General features: G+C 36.2%; 1 protein-coding gene across 1 annotated transcript; it reads left to right on the forward strand.

Annotated features, from left to right (window-relative positions):
• The first annotated feature begins 136 nt into the window (after nt 1–136).
• Nucleotides 137–8,267, forward strand: BUB3 (BUB3 mitotic checkpoint protein). The gene is made up of 6 exons (XM_009700647.1): nt 137–331; nt 1,477–1,546; nt 2,952–3,103; nt 5,914–6,072; nt 7,473–7,650; nt 8,047–8,267. The coding sequence occupies exons 1-6, from the start codon at nt 137–139 to the stop codon at nt 8,265–8,267; spliced, it is 975 nt and encodes a 324-aa protein (XP_009698949.1).
• Nucleotides 8,268–17,071: the final 8,804 nt, after the last annotated feature.

Below are 17,071 nucleotides of genomic sequence, written 5' to 3' on the forward strand. Positions count from 1 at the left end.
TTTTTTTGTGTAAAAGCTAGTAAACTTTTCAGGTCTACTTGAAGTTACCTTTAAGATGGATCAGTTAGCTAACTTGCAAGGCTTATGTTCTTGTTATTACTAAAATTGTATCGGTGTGTTATTGTCTTTTCTTTAGATGACAGGATCAAATGAATTCAAACTAAATCAAACTCCAGATGATGGTATTTCATCAGTAAAATTTAGTCCGAATACATCTCAGTTTCTGCTTGTTTCATCCTGGGACACAACTGTCCGGCTCTATGATGTTCCTGCCAACACCATGAGACTCAAATATCAACATTCAGGAGCTGTCCTTGACTGTGCTTTTTATGTAAGTGTGTAAGGTGTTTTTTGGTTTGTTTTTTATTACTTTATAGACATAGAATGCCCAAGGTACATGAGAAATTGTCAGTCCCTGAAATTAAAGGGATAGTGAAATACTACCTGAAATCTAGGTTTAAAAAAATAGCTTACTTCTACCAATTATTCTTCTTTTAATGAAGGTCATTCTAGTCCTGAATACAGGTATTTCCTGCAAAGGGTGTAGGCACACAAGTAATTTACTTCTGGTAGAAGTAGTAGGCAAAAGTAATTTGAGCTGATTTGTGCTGTTGCTGCAATGGCATGCTAAATTGTGTGCGTGTTTCTTACAAAGAGTTGTGCTGGTAGTATATAGCCAGAAATCATTATTCACAATAAATGCCCATAGCCAATTAGTCTTTTCTTTTTAACCTTCTCATACTGGGTTGTTTTGGAAACACGGCATTGTTCCAAGTGAGCCATTTACCAGATACACGATTTGTGTATTTTTGATGCACTGGATTTGAAATATGCTTTGGAATGGTTTAAGTTTATTGGTGCCACTTTTTTGTTTTGCCTTTTTTGATATAAGATATGAAGTAGAAGGTTTCAATTAGCATTTTTTTTTTTTTGCATTGTATTCTGATATGTTCTCCAGTGACTTGATCTTGATGTGTTACTCAGTGTTTTAAGGATCAATTTAGATTTTCAGGTCTGCTTGTGCTTTTTTTCACTGAACATTTTGTCACGTAGCTAATACTGTACTGTGGATCAACACACAGGTTCTCAAATGGTATCTAGCTTCTAAATTAGTTTTAGAAGGATTACACTTCCGTTAGGTGGAACTGGCTTAGGTTGGTTGTCGTTTAAAAATAAGTATTATGTGCTTTGCTGTCATAGAAATGGAAATGATTTGGTATAGGCTCTAACTGCCTTTTTTTTTACTTTTTAAATTTAAAAAAAATTCATATAGCTCAAAATACTTTTCTTGAACATTTTGCAAAGCTTCTATCAACTGCCTGTTTAGATCTGGGCCAGATCTTAACCCTTGTGTCTGAATTCCCACCTTCCCAAAACTGTTGAAAGCAAATCCTTTGTTATGAACCTAGGAAATTAAATGCACAGTAGTCAGGGAAACTTAATGCATATCATAAGGTGAAATTTTTTGTTTTATAGGATCCTACCCATGCCTGGAGTGGAGGATTAGATCAGCAATTGAAAATGCACGATTTAAACACGGACCAAGGTAAGCAGATTGAATTCTGTAAGTGGTCTCAACTGGCCTAAGCTTCAGGTTTATATACTTAGATAAATAGAATATGTTTAAAGTTTTTTAGATGGGGGATATTTACTTGAAGTAGTAGCTGTTTAGATGTTGATATAAACCTCTGTTGATTTAAGTTGTCAGTGTTCATGTTCAGCAGCCTCCTTTGCTATGCAGACTTTTCTGGTCACCGAGGTGCAGAACAAGGCAGTATTCCTTACTGTAATTGACGATTGTGCTTGAACACCTTTAACAGAAGGGCCGAATCCATTGCTGCCAAAATGAGGGTTTAAACTTTTCCTGTGATGAATATTCATTGATGTATTTTCCATATGCATTTCTTTTTTATTTACCTATTTTAAGGTGAAAATGGAAGGAAATAGCTAGATACTTGTCACACTGATTGTTTGAGATTCACATCGTATGTGCCTTTATCTAGCAGAACAACTAGTGGCCCTAATAAGTACCACCTAAAAGCATGCAAGTGTTTGGCAGTTTGCCAGAAAGTTTGGTGAATGCTTGTTGTAGGATGCTTTGGATTGGGTTTCTGATGATAATTCTGCTCTGCCGTAGGCTACTGTGGCTCAATTCGGGGGAATTAGCTAAGCTGAACTAAAACCGAGCATGTTATCTTTCAAAGGCTTGTGGTTTAGACGTATTTAGAATGATCTTTCACATGTATGGCAGAAGGTATATAAAGCTTTTGCTTTGTCAAACATCATGGCCTTATACTACGTGTTTTTTTTCCTAAGAAAACATTACTTGAAAGTAACAGTTCCAGTGCCTCATTGGTGCAAAATATGGAGTGAGTTTGTCTGACTTTTTTGTGTGTTTGACTAAAGCGAATTTCAGCCTGAGAGAAATGTGATCACCAGAACCAGGCAACAGCCAGGGCTTGACAAACTTGTGTGCGCGGTAACGTTACGAAAAAGGTCAAATAATTGTTATAGATTACTTTCTAGAAGTGTTGATATTAATATTTTTATTAATATGTAATATTAATTCCTTTATTTAGTCATAATGTCAATATATACAAGCTTAAGTCACTTTCTGTATCAGTGTCTGTCGGAGGTGGTGATACCATTTGATACTGAACACTTCTTTGTATCTCTGAAGATCTCTCTGTGGCTGGCTAAAATTCTTAACTTCCTTTCATAATCTCAGGAGACATAAATTTAAATTTAACAATCCCGATGGTTACAAAAGTTATGCTTCTGAAGACTGAGCTATCCTTAAAGGGACTCCTCGCATATCAATACACTCATGGGAATGTCAGAAACTAGTGAGTTCGTATCGCAGTAACGTGTCCTTTTTTTAATTCTTTATTCAACACATTCTGACTGATTGTGACTCTACTGGCTCTACAAAAAATTGTATTTTCGTACAGAAAACCTTGTTGGTGCCCATGATGCTCCTATCAGGTGTGTTGAGTACTGCCCAGAAGTGAATGTCATGGTGACTGGAAGCTGGGATCAAACAGTTAAACTGTGGGATCCCAGAACTCCTTGTAATGCAGGAACATTCTCTCAACCTGAAAAGGTATGTACCGGGTGCTGTGTTCCAGGTGATACGTTAAATAATATATCCAGTGACTGGTTAAACATCCCCGTACAGGACACTGTCTTAAACTGAATTGAATTTGAAAAGTTATGTTTAATGATTTTTAAGCTGTGAAAATGTTGCATTTTAAGATACTGATATTCAGAATATATTGCCATTTTAGGTTAAAGCTTTGAGCTTTCATCAGTAGGAGAGCATAACTTAATTCTTAGCACTTGTGGTGGACCAAATTCTTATAATTTGAAACAAACTTGAGGAAGGAGAACCTAACAAAAACAGCATGTGAAATTAACAGTCGTTAATAATCTTTGGCTTAATCGTAATATGCACTATCGATTTCCTTAAATGTTAGGACTTTTAGATGTATCAGATCCTGGCAGTCATAAGATCTGATTGTTTTGAAATGTGCATAGAGGTATAGTAGGAGACCATTTATGTTGCCTGAAGTAGTATTTTGGTTTTTTTCACTTATATCAAAAGATTGAACAGGATTGCTTGTATTGTAATTTACCTGTCCTTGTACTAATGCCTAGTAAATTCAGACATTCTCTGAATACTAAAATCCTCTGTGCTAATGAGAAACCAAGAGAAATAAGGTAAAATGTAATGTCTTAAGCTTTTTGTAGTGGTTATACGCTGTGTTAATCTTTATACTGCTTACAGTGGTGTCATTGAAAGAAGTATAGAACAATAATTTCTTTTTTTTCATAGACCCCTAAACACAGGCTGGGTTGCTGGATAATTTAACATATGAATATTTTTTTTTTGCCTATACCTTTTTAAAATTTCATTTAGCTCTTTTGCATTGTATTGTCAGGTCATAATTATGAGCCATCATTATGTTCCCTATTGCATCTAAGTAGCTATTACTTTTGTTACAACATAGCTGAATCTACTTCTGGCAAGACCCTTGTTCAGAATAAAGTAATTGCATTATTTCTAGTTTTGATTTATAGTTATATGTAGCATGTGAAGAACTGTGATAAATTGCTGACAGAATGTCATATAATGGACAGCCACAGTGAATCAAGCTGCTTATTGGTTCAGCAAGGTTCATTATGTCATTTTTTTAATACTGCCTTTGATAAATGTGTACACCTACTCAACTGCATGACAATGGTTTCATTTGATTTATGATTGTGTGGTGTAGAAAGAATACTTACTATACAGGTGTGACATCAGTTTGTAAAGAAGATTTAAGACATTTAATGTTCTTTATGCCTTTGTTTCCATACATGTATACAAACACATTTTATATAATATTTATTAATATTTTTGGATCAATTTTTACATCAATAATGAAGGGAGATTTGAAAAACTGTCTTGTTAAAGTGTGTAACTGCTGTTGGCTCCAAGTTTTCTTTCCCTTTTTATACGTAAGTGGGATTTGGCAACTAGGATCATCAGAAATTTTAGGCAACTCCTATGTGAACATTTAAGACATTTCCGATCTTAAGACCTCAGTCTTCAACCAGAAAGTGAAACTAGATGCTGGAGTGAAATTGTACAAGCACATGCCAAATGTAAATTGAATCTTTCTGACAGGATATCAGATCTCTTACACTTTTGATTCCTGATCTGAGGTATATACAATATCTGTTTCCTATGCATTTAGCTGCATTAGATGGCTTTTGAAAAAGCTCATTTGTAGTTTGCCCCTGCTAGCAGCTCAATGACAGGACAGCTATAGCTAGCTGGATTCCACCTTGCTTGTGTATCAACAACTTGTAATTCATTTGATAGCACTGAGCTTTGGACTGAACCTTTTTTGTTTTTCTTTAACATGTTTCCAGACTAACTGTATCCCAAGCAGTAGTTGGAAACAGAATGATTTATATGCTGAATATTTTCATGAGAAATTTGATGAGCAAAAATTAGAACTTCTGAGCCAATTTGTGGAGTCAAAATTCCAAGCCGTAGTCTTTTTTAATGATGTCGAGCATATTGCTTCCTTCAGTTGCACTTAGTTCTACTAAAGTATACAAAATACTGTTTTTTTAATGATTTATTGGCAATTTATTTCCCTTTATTAACGTGAAACTCAACTTGGAGTATTCTATTTAAAAAGAAAAACACATGATTACCGGATGGAGGAAAACTGAGAAGAAAATGTGTGATGTGGTATTGTAGGACTAAACTGCAGAATCATGAATGGCTAGTGGGGAATGCAAGCTGTGCATACTAAGCAAAGATGAATTCCAATATCCATGCCTTTTCCCCCTCTGCTGTTACTTTGTTTTCCTCTTGCCTTGAAATATCCAATAAATTTAATGCTTGAAATATTTTTTGAGGAAAACTTGAATAATGCTGATTTCTGTTTTGAATTGTACCTAAATACTGTACCTATGTAGCATTTAAAGCATGGGTAATACCACCACAAGGAAGAAATTTCATGTGTGGAAGATCTGGAGACTGGTAACTGAACAAATGTGCTTGGAACTTAGAATTGCGCAAGTGCGTATGCATATTAAAGTGGTTTTTTTTACTAAATTTAGTTATATGTAGTATAGGACTGCATTAGGCTTGATTTTTCAGCCATGTGCTAGGGTGCAAAATTAAGGGTGAGCTTTTGAAATGCCACATGGGTGTCTTATCACTAACCAGCTGCACACTGTTTATCCTAAATTTGAGTTATAAATTAAAGCTAAAGAGAGTTCTATAGCTATAGACTTTATTGTAGATGCCACCTGTTTTGTTATTGCATATTGCTGACGTTTTCTTTGGTACAAAGAACAGTGGATATCCAGGCTAATAAGTGTTAAATATTGTAACTTTTCTTTCTTTTAAAGGTCTACACACTTTCCGTGTCTGGAGATAGACTAATCGTGGGGACGGCAGGTCGGAGAGTGCTGGTGTGGGATTTGCGGAACATGGGCTATGTTCAGCAGCGAAGAGAATCAAGTCTGAAATACCAGACGCGCTGTATCAGAGCGTTTCCGAATAAACAGGTATGGGAACCAAGTCAGTAATTCTATTTCTGATGAATATTCTTTAGGAAAAACAGTGGTTTATTTTTCAAGTTTTCTGCATCTTTCTCTCATTTTAAAAAATTTCTGGTCTTCAAAGTTTTGTAATCAAACTCTGGGAGGAGGGAAAAAAAATGGTATTGAGGCTTCTTGTTCCAGGTTAACTCTTTTTAATAGTGCAGCTTAGGAATGTTTGCCACTGACTTACCAGCATATAATGTTTTCATTTTTTTCTCAGTTTTGTCTCCTTTTTAAAAAATCATCTATTTAATGCATCACAGTGCTGACATGTAATTAAAAAACGAACAAATGAACACCCACAAAGTTGCAGTAGAAGAGAAGACAGAGTTGACGGTTACTCAGCAGCCTTTATGCATTGTAGCCCTAGGTTCTTCAATAGGCTGTGAACAGGGACAGGATTAAAACTATGTTAATGTCTTTTATATATTTTTCTTTCTTTTTTTTTTAACTCTGAGTCTGTGTCATGCACTCAGGAACCCATGATCCATTATCTAGCGGCAATTGTACAATTTTTTCTCTTTCTGAAGTAAAGCAGGAAGATTAACTTTTTCTGACAAACTAATTTGGAAGGGAATTTTCCCGTGTACATAGTGATAGTACAGGAATTGTGAGACCTGGTTACTTGTTCTTGAACTGGCACGAACGCTTTGTCCGTTTTCAGTTCTAGTTATAGTAAACCAATCTGATCTTCCAGATTGTATTGTATTATGGATTTTAAAGAACCTTGCTATAGCTAGGTATCATTACAATCCTATTTCTGAAAAGATCTATTATGAGCTTAACTCAGAAGTTATAATAAAAGCATCTCAGGTTGCTCTAAGTCAGGACTATAATTAACTGGATAAGTGAACACCACTTATAATCAAGTTTCACTGGAAATACTCTTTCAACTTGAGTGTTTAGTTGCTAGTGTAAAGCTCTGAACTAATTTTAATGTAATGTAATTCTGAAACTAAATAGTCCCATGAGTATCTCTAATATTTCAGATATTTAGGCCTCAGGGGATAGGTAGGCAAATAAAAGGTGTTCTTAACTCTTAACATTTTTTGTTTTTTTTTCCCCCCAAATCAGCTTGTGTTTGGGCCTTCGGGGGTAATTAGAAGTCTCACTGTCAGTTTAAAACTATGGTGCAATGAGAATCTCTCTCAGAAAGCTTTTTTTCTACATTACTTCTTTCTTGGAAGCAGATTTTATTGATGATGCCGTGGATCTGTGGTAACAAACAATTTCTGATCGTACACATTTTAAGACTGGTTACATTTCGTTTATTTGAATTTAGAGGGGTATAAGATAAATTATATTGCAATCTCTTTTCCATTTGTAAACTTCTAAAATGCGTATCTCCAAATTTTTTTTGGTAGGGTTATGTTTTAAGCTCTATTGAAGGTCGTGTTGCGGTGGAATACTTGGATCCAAGTCCAGAAATCCAAAAGAAGAAATACGCATTCAAATGTCACCGTTTGAAGGAAAATAACATTGAGCAGATTTATCCAGTTAATGCTATTTCTTTCCATAATGTCCACAACACGTTTGCTACAGGTAACATGGATACTTTTTTTTTGTAAAGATACCTTTTTTGTAAAGCTTGTATCAATTCCTTTAATTTTGATTTAAACAGGTCAGCCTTTATTTCATATGCCCTTACTTTCTAAGCATTTAAATAGTATTTCTTGCAATGAGCAAGGTTTTTAAATTATGTGATGCACTGAGAGTTAATTGCTTTAATAGGGATTTGGGAAATACTCATTGTGCTATTTACTGAATTATGCAACTCTTTATAACCCTGTGTTTTTACTGACAAAGTAATTCCAGGTAGTTTTCTCTTTTCTCTTCTCCTTTTGTTTCCGCCCCTGCCCCCCCCCCCTTTGCTGTCTTTTCAGTCTTACCATTCTCCCAATTATAATTTACAAACAGCTTTTAAAAATTAATTTTCAGGAGGTTCCGATGGATTTGTAAATATTTGGGATCCATTTAATAAAAAGCGACTGTGTCAGTTCCATCGGTATCCCACAAGCATAGCATCACTTGCCTTCAGCAATGATGGAACTACCCTTGCAATAGCTTCTTCATATATGTATGAAATGGATGACATTGAACATCCTGAAGATGGTATCTATATTCGCCAAGTGACAGATGCAGAAACAAAACCTAAGTGAGTATGCTTCACCTGTATTTGAGACTTTCTGAGCATTCATCCCAAGATTTATTAATTTTCCTAAATTCATGAATAGCATTATTGATGCCAGTAGATAGTGCAGCTTGACAGTAGGGTTGGTTTTGATTTTATCTTGTTTGCCCAAGCTTTCAATATCCGTCAGTTGATAGACGTCTGATGGATAAAATTGTGCCTAGTTGTTTAGCAGGAGAAGAATGTCAAACTCTTATCCTTTTTGAATAGGTGCTATTATATGAAGCTGTGGAGTTATTGCTAGCTCATTGCTTCAAGAATTAAGTGAAGAATTCAAGAATAATTTATTTGAGTAAATGTTACTGTGTTCAGATATTTAAAATTTAGAATTAATGAAATCTTTACACACCGAGTATGCACCCAACTGTCATAGTCAGAAGTGAATCTAGATACTGTTTTAGGAAGGTTGTGTAAAAATCAAGGAAAAGCTTTCTCAGTTCCTGTGTATTGGAGTTTGCAGCCCTCTGATAACACACTTTGCTATCATTGTTGCTGTCAAAACGGGGCAAACTGATTGATGGAGGTAAAAGATTTCTGTTAAGCTTGCTTTGGCATGAATGTTACATAGAAAAATTGCCGTCACAGTGCAGAATTGCACTACTCTGAATTATGCTAGTACAGGAGCAGTTACTTTGAAAATAAAAGTCCTGTGGTTTGTCATTGCTATTTTATTTTTCTTCCGGTACTGAAACTGTCTTACTAAATAATGGAGACAACCAAATAAAGTGTATCTAAGTGACTATGTAAATAGACACACATAAGTGATCAAAGTTCTTGAGTTTAAAACCTCAAGACACAACCCCCTCCTCCCCAGGTGATTTGTATATTGCTTCGGAGCAGCCATTTTATTGCTGTGGAGATGCGAGGTGGAAGTTACAGAAGAGTAAATACACCATCTCTCACTTGGAGATGTTTGTTTTAAAATAACTTTGATACTCATGGAAAAATAAAACCAGAACTATTTCAGTATTTATTTCTGGGGCTTCAAGTGGAAAAAAAAAAATAATCCGAAGATGATAAATCAAATTTATTTTTAAAATCAGGTTGTACTTGTTACATACATTTGGTGGGAGGGTTTAAAAAAAAAAAGAAAAGGTGATAAAAGAATACTTGCTACTTTTGGTCTTGCGATAGTAAGAGCTTTTTCAGTTATTTTTGTTCATTGCTAGTTATGGTTGCTAATTCTGTAGATGCCTCATTCTGCCGTATGAGGAGGTTAATCTACAATTAAACAATATTTCCTCTTGGCCCTCCATTATTTTCTGAAACAGATGGTTCATCATTTCCTGGGCTGTTAAACACAGCAAGGTTAAGGTTAGACTCTTGGGAATCAGCTAGTTTTGAATCTTATTAGGCTGTACAAGGAAAACTAATAAGAATACTCCTTAATATCATTTTGTGACTGTAAACAATTATTTATTAGCAAACAATTGATCCCAGAAGGGCAAATTGTTTGAGTCAGTAGTGAGCTGAGGAAAGACAGAGCATATCTGTGTATTTGGAAAATAATTGTAACGTAATTGCAATGCATTTAGACAGGCATCTTTTTGGACCTGTTTCTATCTTTAAATGAATTTCTGAAAACATTAACAAGGTTTATATGCTTTTCTGACATTTACAAGTTGCTTGTGCCAACCTTAGGGCACTAAGAATGATGTGTGTATTTTAGTGTTACAGTAGTGTGAGTCATCTCTGGTTTATTCTAAAAATAAGTTACTTAGGACAGAAGACTAATAGTTTCATAGTGATCTTTTTGCATATTAATTTGAATCACTTAGCATTTCTGCACAATGCCTTCTTAAATGCATCAGGATGGTGCCATATTGTATAAAGAAAACTTGGCAAGATCAGATTTTTGATCCCTAAATTGTTATGTATTGTATGTTGATACAAGTGAAAGTGGTATTTCTACACATTTCTGCTTTTATAGAATGTTGAATGTTTTCCCTGCTTATAATTAAATACTGCTTGCTGAAATACAGTTTGTTTATTTCAGGTCTACTTAGACTTCTGGTGATACTTCTTCTCTACAAGAGGTGCCCGCTTGCTCCTAACAAGACTAAACTAAAACAATGGAAGTGAGAAGAATAATCTTTGTACTGATGTTGTTTTTAGCTAAGAAATATTTGTTTGTGTATTGTAGTATGTCTTAATCTGTCATTACTTTCCTGCTTATAAAGTTAGTGAAAATGTTTTCTTTATCTGCTGTTTGTAGCTAAATTAGTTCACCGTCCTGTAGGCAACTTTGCTTATACCTTTATAAAAACTTACCATATTTTGTAGTATCTAAATATGAAAACTTCCAGTGATCTCATAATTGTTCAATAAATATCCGTAGTTTTTTTGAAAACAAATACTTGTGTAACAACCTTTACTGTTTGTGAAACAAATGTTAAGACCAAACCTTGAAGTTGCAAGAGTTCTTGAGTTCTAGGTCTTTCTGGTGGAAAATTTCTGAACGTTTTGTCTTTTTCCAATGAGATGAACTGGGAATTTCTTCATTACCTGGGGATGTTAGCTCTCCAGGCCATGTTTTCACAGGGCTGTGAAAGCCTAAAGTTGTATTAGGTGGGCTTGTTTATCTCAATGACTTGATCATTACTGAAAAATCATTAACTCTTTCTGGAGGAAAGAACTTGAACACATGGTACTTTGTTTTTTTCCACATATTGCATAAAAGCCTAAAATTAATGATGCTTGGGAAGAATTGAGGGGAGCAAATGAAGAGTTTCAGCCTACAGCTGAGTGATCTGTTCCAGATCTGCAGATCTGACATGGTAGCCCAGCATTTATGGAGTAACACAAGTAGAAAAGAGTTTTCGCAGAGTGGAAATGTCATTCTGGCCACAAAACCCCATGAAAATATGCTATTTCTCTGCGTGTCTTATTGACCTTATTGCCGGTCAGTAAGAAGTCTAATCTGTAATCAAATTTTGTATCAGCCTCTTGAGGATTTTGGAGTGGGGGGGTTGGGGTGAGAAGATGCTTGGACTTAGACAAATTAAAAATTTATTGGGAAAGTAGTATTAGAAAAACAACTTAAACACTGTGTGTTTTTTTTCTAAACAGGAATGTAGGTCTGATGAGGCTAAACCTACAAATCCATCTTCTGCTAAAAAGGGTATTATTTACTGTTGCACATTCCTGACTGGTTTGTGGAAATAAGGATAAATGCTTTCTGATTTAGTACCACCAGTAAAAACTATCTCATCCACCTCTGTTTGCAGAGCAGACTGTCAGATTGTTCTCTTAATAGTAGCTTGTATCAGGTGTTTGGGAAGTACTTAATGTTAAGTATTCACTTTGTAGTGAATAGTAAGGAGCGCCAGAACAAAACTCCTGTGAGGCTTCTCAGAAATTATTAAGCTGTGGGTATTTTGGAGTGGTGTTTGGATTCATACTTTACTTCCAGCTTTTCCTCTTCTGAGTTATCAATGCCTGTGTAGCCAGTGGGAGTACTTTATTACCTTTAAGAAAACAAACTTGCTGACAGCAGCAGTAGTAACCGATCATTCCAAAGGTGGTGGTGATGGAGAGGAAGCTGGGCTCTTCTCTTAACAGAAAGCTAACAAACTTGAGCTGTTACCAGGTAGGCATAGTAAATGAATTATATTTGGAATATTTTATAGTTTGTCATGAGCTAGATATGGATTCTTTGATAATATAAAAGTTTGATAAGCTGGAAAAAAAAATCTTCCTGATTTAAATATGAATAATGCCCTCACTACAGTAGCATCCAGCCTCTGTTCTGATACACATGCACAATCCCTATTCCAATTTTAATTGTCTTTTTTGCATTGAGGATACATGACTGTGTGATGTTGGGCAAAGGCTGAATTTTTTATGTCAGTTTAGCAAATGATGACACCTAAGTGTTTGGGTATTTTGTTATCTTTGTTGGAGGAATGCATTGATACATATGGTCTGGGGACTGAGCATGGGAACCAAAGGTTCCTGCAAGAATGACTAGCAAAGAAATAGTAAGCTAAATCCGTAGTTTGGGGGATAACTGTAGGCTGAAACAGCAGACTTTGTGTTAAGAACACTGTCAAGTGTTCTAGGATCCCATACCACAATGTGTGTGTGCAGGTATAAATACATGTATATGTTTGCTCTGCAAATAATAACTGTTATTCTTCTCAGCTGAGAGCATATACCATTACAAAATACAGGATCAAGCCCACAAAGAAATTGTTGTTACCTGAAAGCACAACGTTGACCCTGCTTGTGGAGAAGAGACCTGAAGTGAGGCTGGGTCCAAATGAACGTGTGAAGGCAGAAATAGGCTGGGACTAATGAAAAGGTGGCTTAGTGATGATATGGAGAAAGGGACATGTGAAATGGAGGGAGGATAGAGTGAGGCGTTACAGGGGTAGAACTGGGGAACAAAGTGAAATAAGAGCTAGAGAACATAGGGGAAAACAAAAGAATTAGGCGAATTCAGAATGGTTTGGTTAACAAAGTAGACATGTAATGTAACCTGTATATGATGCCACCTGTGCAGCTTTTCATTGGGAAGCATTGGGGGAAAAAAAAACCTGTTAATGCTTGATGTACTGAGATCTGCATGCTTCAGTGGACGAAGGCAGCCCAAGATATGTAGGAGGAAACAGATTGGACTTACTATTTCTATTTTGGCTTAAAAATGATAGGAGAATTCCTTGTGGTGTGTTGGTGTTTTATGTAAATGCTTGAAACAAACAAGAGTCTGTAGAAAATAGCGAGACAACTGGAGGAGAAGAGAAATGTTAGTTGGTCAGGGCTACAGCTGCGTCTGTATGTTAGGTACAAGTACGTGCGGTTGAAATACGGGTATTTCTTTTACAAGATTAATCTTCCTTTTATTAGCTCTCTTCTAGAATGCAGGTCAAGGCAGAGGTTCATAAGCTGGAGAAATCATGAAACAAGCCTTTTCTGACCTATGTAACAAGCAGCTGAACAAAGAGGATATACTGACTCTTGATCAGAGGAACTGAGATCTAAAAAAGCTCCTTAAGTCATTGCTTTTTGGACAGTGTTGAGGGCCATACAGAAAACATGGAGTTATAGCTGTCATTCTAATAGAGTCATCAATCACTGTTGACTGCTTGCAGGAAAAAATATCATGGGTTGTCTCTCACAAGAGCCTCATAACACTGTGGTATTAGAAGCCAAGTGGCATCTGTGCCCCGAGTGTTACAAAAGCATGCTGGTAAGTGTACTTTTTTTTTCTGTCGGCCAGTACTTCAAAATAATCAGTGTATGTTTACTACATACAGATCTGGAGCTCTGCTGCATCTCAGGCGTGATGTTTTGCAGTGCTGCTGTGATTATAATAAATACATATTAAAAAAATGTGTCCTTTAGGTGGACGTTCTCCCAAACAAAACCAGTCCGTGCTCTGTGCTGAAAGCTGAACTCTGAGCCCTGAACACAAAGACATAAGTGAAGCCGACCTTTGCAAAGCTGCGTAGGTGTTGCTAGCTCCATCTTCCTTAACTGACTCACACTTTTGTAAATGTCCAGTAGTTCTGACTGCCTCGAAAATTAAGGATTTTCTGTAGTTGGAGTCACATAGTCACTAAATTCAGCAGCAATTCAGCTGGTGCACCTGTTAAGATACATGCCCAAAAGCTGGGTGTTTCTACTATTGGATACTCTTGCAAATGTTGGCCTAAATGACACGTCCACCATCAGTGATTGGTATTAGTGGTCTGGAGCAGAACCTATTTCTTTTGACTAGCAGACATCTGCTCTGGTGATTACACCATTAGCTGCTTTTATGTTGTTTAGTATAATCATAACCACAACGCTAGTAATTTTTTTTAGTCAATATGCAACTGATATAACTTCTAGTCCTCCAGCAATGTGACATTTGCTCTGAAATGTGTCAGGCTTCTTTGTTCAAAATAGTATTTAAGTGATACTTTGTAATACATTTAGATATGTAGAATTTAGAAATGAAAAGTCAAATACAGGACTCGCCTAGATATTCTTATAACTAATATGCTAAAGGCACTTTCTGTGAAATATGTCTTATTTCATAAGGCTATATGTGCTGCAGTTTTTGGCTATATCATACATTTTCCTATAGCATGAAAAGATACGAATGTGCTAATGCATGATAGCAACACAGAGGATGTAATAAGTCTTCAGAGTCTCCTGTGATTACCTGCAAAGTGGAAGGGAATAAACTGTTCTCCATGTCCACTGGGACAAGGCATAATGAGCTTAAATTGCAGCAGAGATTAGTGTAGACATTAGGAAGAAACTTTCTAAGTGTAAGGATGGTTAAGGCCAGGAATAAATTGCCTGGGGAAGCTGCAGCATCTCCATCTGTGGAATTTCTCAAGCACAGGTTAGGCAAGCATTCCTGGCAGGGATGGTGTGGTTTTAACCGGTTCCATCTTTGCGCAGGAAAGATAAGCTAGTACTGATCGTACTCGCGGTTGTTACACTGCTGAATTTTTCTCTAATTATTCATTCATCTGGCATTGCTCCTGTTACAGCAAACTAGTGTTCTTTGTAACAGAGGCAGAGATTCCTATTTATTTAAAACTTTTCAATTCTTAGTCAGGCTTTTGTTTTCCTCCGTGTCCCACATCACTATTAACAGACAAACTCGTTTCAGCTTTGACTCTCCCTGTGCTTACCAGTAGCCAGTCAGCTTGACCTGGCATACCGACGGGCGCTGGGGAGCTCCACCTGGGAGAAAGCTCTGCAGAACTGTCCTGTTAAACAAGACCGTCATACTTCTTAAATTCAATGTATGTATTCATTTTGTCATCATTTCTGAATTTGTATAAGGTTAATAAAGCAGAGCACCTGATTCTTATTAGCTGCATAAATGTTTTGTTTATATCAGTGTTACAATAATTGTAGTTTAAGCTTGCAGCTAGCTTCACCATCAGCTGGCACTAAACAACTCTTGTACCAGTGTAGCATGTAGTCATGTATTTTAATCAATTCCCCACTTACAGAAACCCACTATATTCTCTTTCGGTAAAAACAGAGCAAGGTAGCATCAAGTAAAAAAGAAAGCAATAATTTATTCACTTATGCCAAAGAGTTCCTAATAATTCAATTAACCTAAGTAAGGGTTACTTTTCCCTGCATGTGTTTTCTGCGAACCAACCCACTGTTCTGCAGCGACAACAATGCAACAAAGACAACAATTGCCTTATTCTCAGTGCTGCACAGATGCATTGTAAGAAATGATTCTGCCTTGAGAATTTGTTCCCTAAATAGATAAGACAGCCAAAGGTTGAGAGAGAAGAAATATCCTCATTCCACAGATGTCAACAAAGACACAGAATAAGGAAGCGAATTTCCTTGTCACAGAGCAAAGGCAGGACTTGAACGGATTTCTTGATTCCTAGCTCATGTAATTGGTTTAATTTTTTGCCTCTGCTGTAGACTTACTGTGGGGAGTTAAGTTAATCTTTTTTATTCCTGTGATGTGATTTTTTTCCTCAATCGAACGAACAGTGCTTCCGTGTAAAGGTAAATGAGACCTAATTGTTAAAGGAGAGTTAAGATCCTTAGATGAATCTTCTTAAATGCAAATTCTTAGACGATGTTACAGTATACACTATTGTGTTGATATATAGTAGTGCTAAGTGGCATAAAGACATTCCAATAGAGTACTAAGACTGACTTTATTTACTGCTTTAGCGAAGGATAGATGTAACAGGGTGAAAGTAGAAAGTGCAAGCATTTTTAGAGCTTGTGCTTTAAAAACAATGATAAAATGTGCCATCATGTTTCTACGTAGTATTATCTAGGCAGAAAAAATATATAATTCAGGCGTTGCAAATCAAAGAAGTATTAGGTAGAAAATTTATAATCCACTTTGTAAAGCTCAAAAAAAAAAAATAAAATTGCACAGCTGTAGCCTGTGTGGCAGACAAAAGAGTGGAGATATCATGAATAGATATATATGTATTTTATTTACCATGCTCCGCACCCTTGGTTTCTGGTGTCTTTTATTGATGAATCGGTTTTCTTGTCCCACACAGACATTTCATGTTCTGCTGGGAAGGCGATGGCTGCAGTTGCTGCAGTGCTACATGTGCAGCTTTGTGCGTTGTAGGATGCTCATCTGTTACTACAAAGCTGTTGAGAAGCTGCAGGTATATTTTCTTTGGAAGCAAACATGTCGGGTATTTCTAAGTGGGAGAGGCCTCTCTCTTCCCAGTCCCATGACAGCACATAGCCTATTCTTTGACATTTGCTTTAATATATGAAGTCACTGGTTTTAATTTTTTGCTTGCTGGTGATAATCTGTACTATCCTCTGCATGATTTAAAGATGTCAACTGGTGACACGGATTGTAATAAGATAGTATAAATATCTTTTGTATTTGTAAATTACATGTTTTGGGAACATGTCTTTGGCTTTTTCTCTTCTATCTACATTTTTTCATGTTGAGATTGTTTGAGCCTTCGTGCAAAGGCTTTATGTAGTGGCCTGCAAACACACAATCGCTGGAAGGTGATGCTGCCTGAGCGGTAAGATAAGTGCTCCATTTCTGTCCAAGTACATTAATTTCTACTAATGAGATTTTGGAGGGAAATATTGTGAGAAATATTTGTAGACAAACTTTTCAAATGAAACATCTGGCCTTTTGTGCAAAAACCTCGGTCCTATACCATAAATTAAATGGCAGGAATATATCTGGGGAAATGTGTCTATCTGTTCCTGTTTAAAATATTTGGTTTTAAGATCATAGCGCTTGGTTTGAAAGATAAAAGAAGTGCTTAAATCCTTGAATTTTTCCCTTGGTTATAATGG

This window comes from Cariama cristata, unplaced genomic scaffold (assembly GCF_000690535.1).
Source record: "Cariama cristata isolate BGI_N322 unplaced genomic scaffold, ASM69053v1 scaffold1745, whole genome shotgun sequence".
Lineage (NCBI taxonomy): Eukaryota > Metazoa > Chordata > Aves > Cariamiformes > Cariamidae > Cariama > Cariama cristata.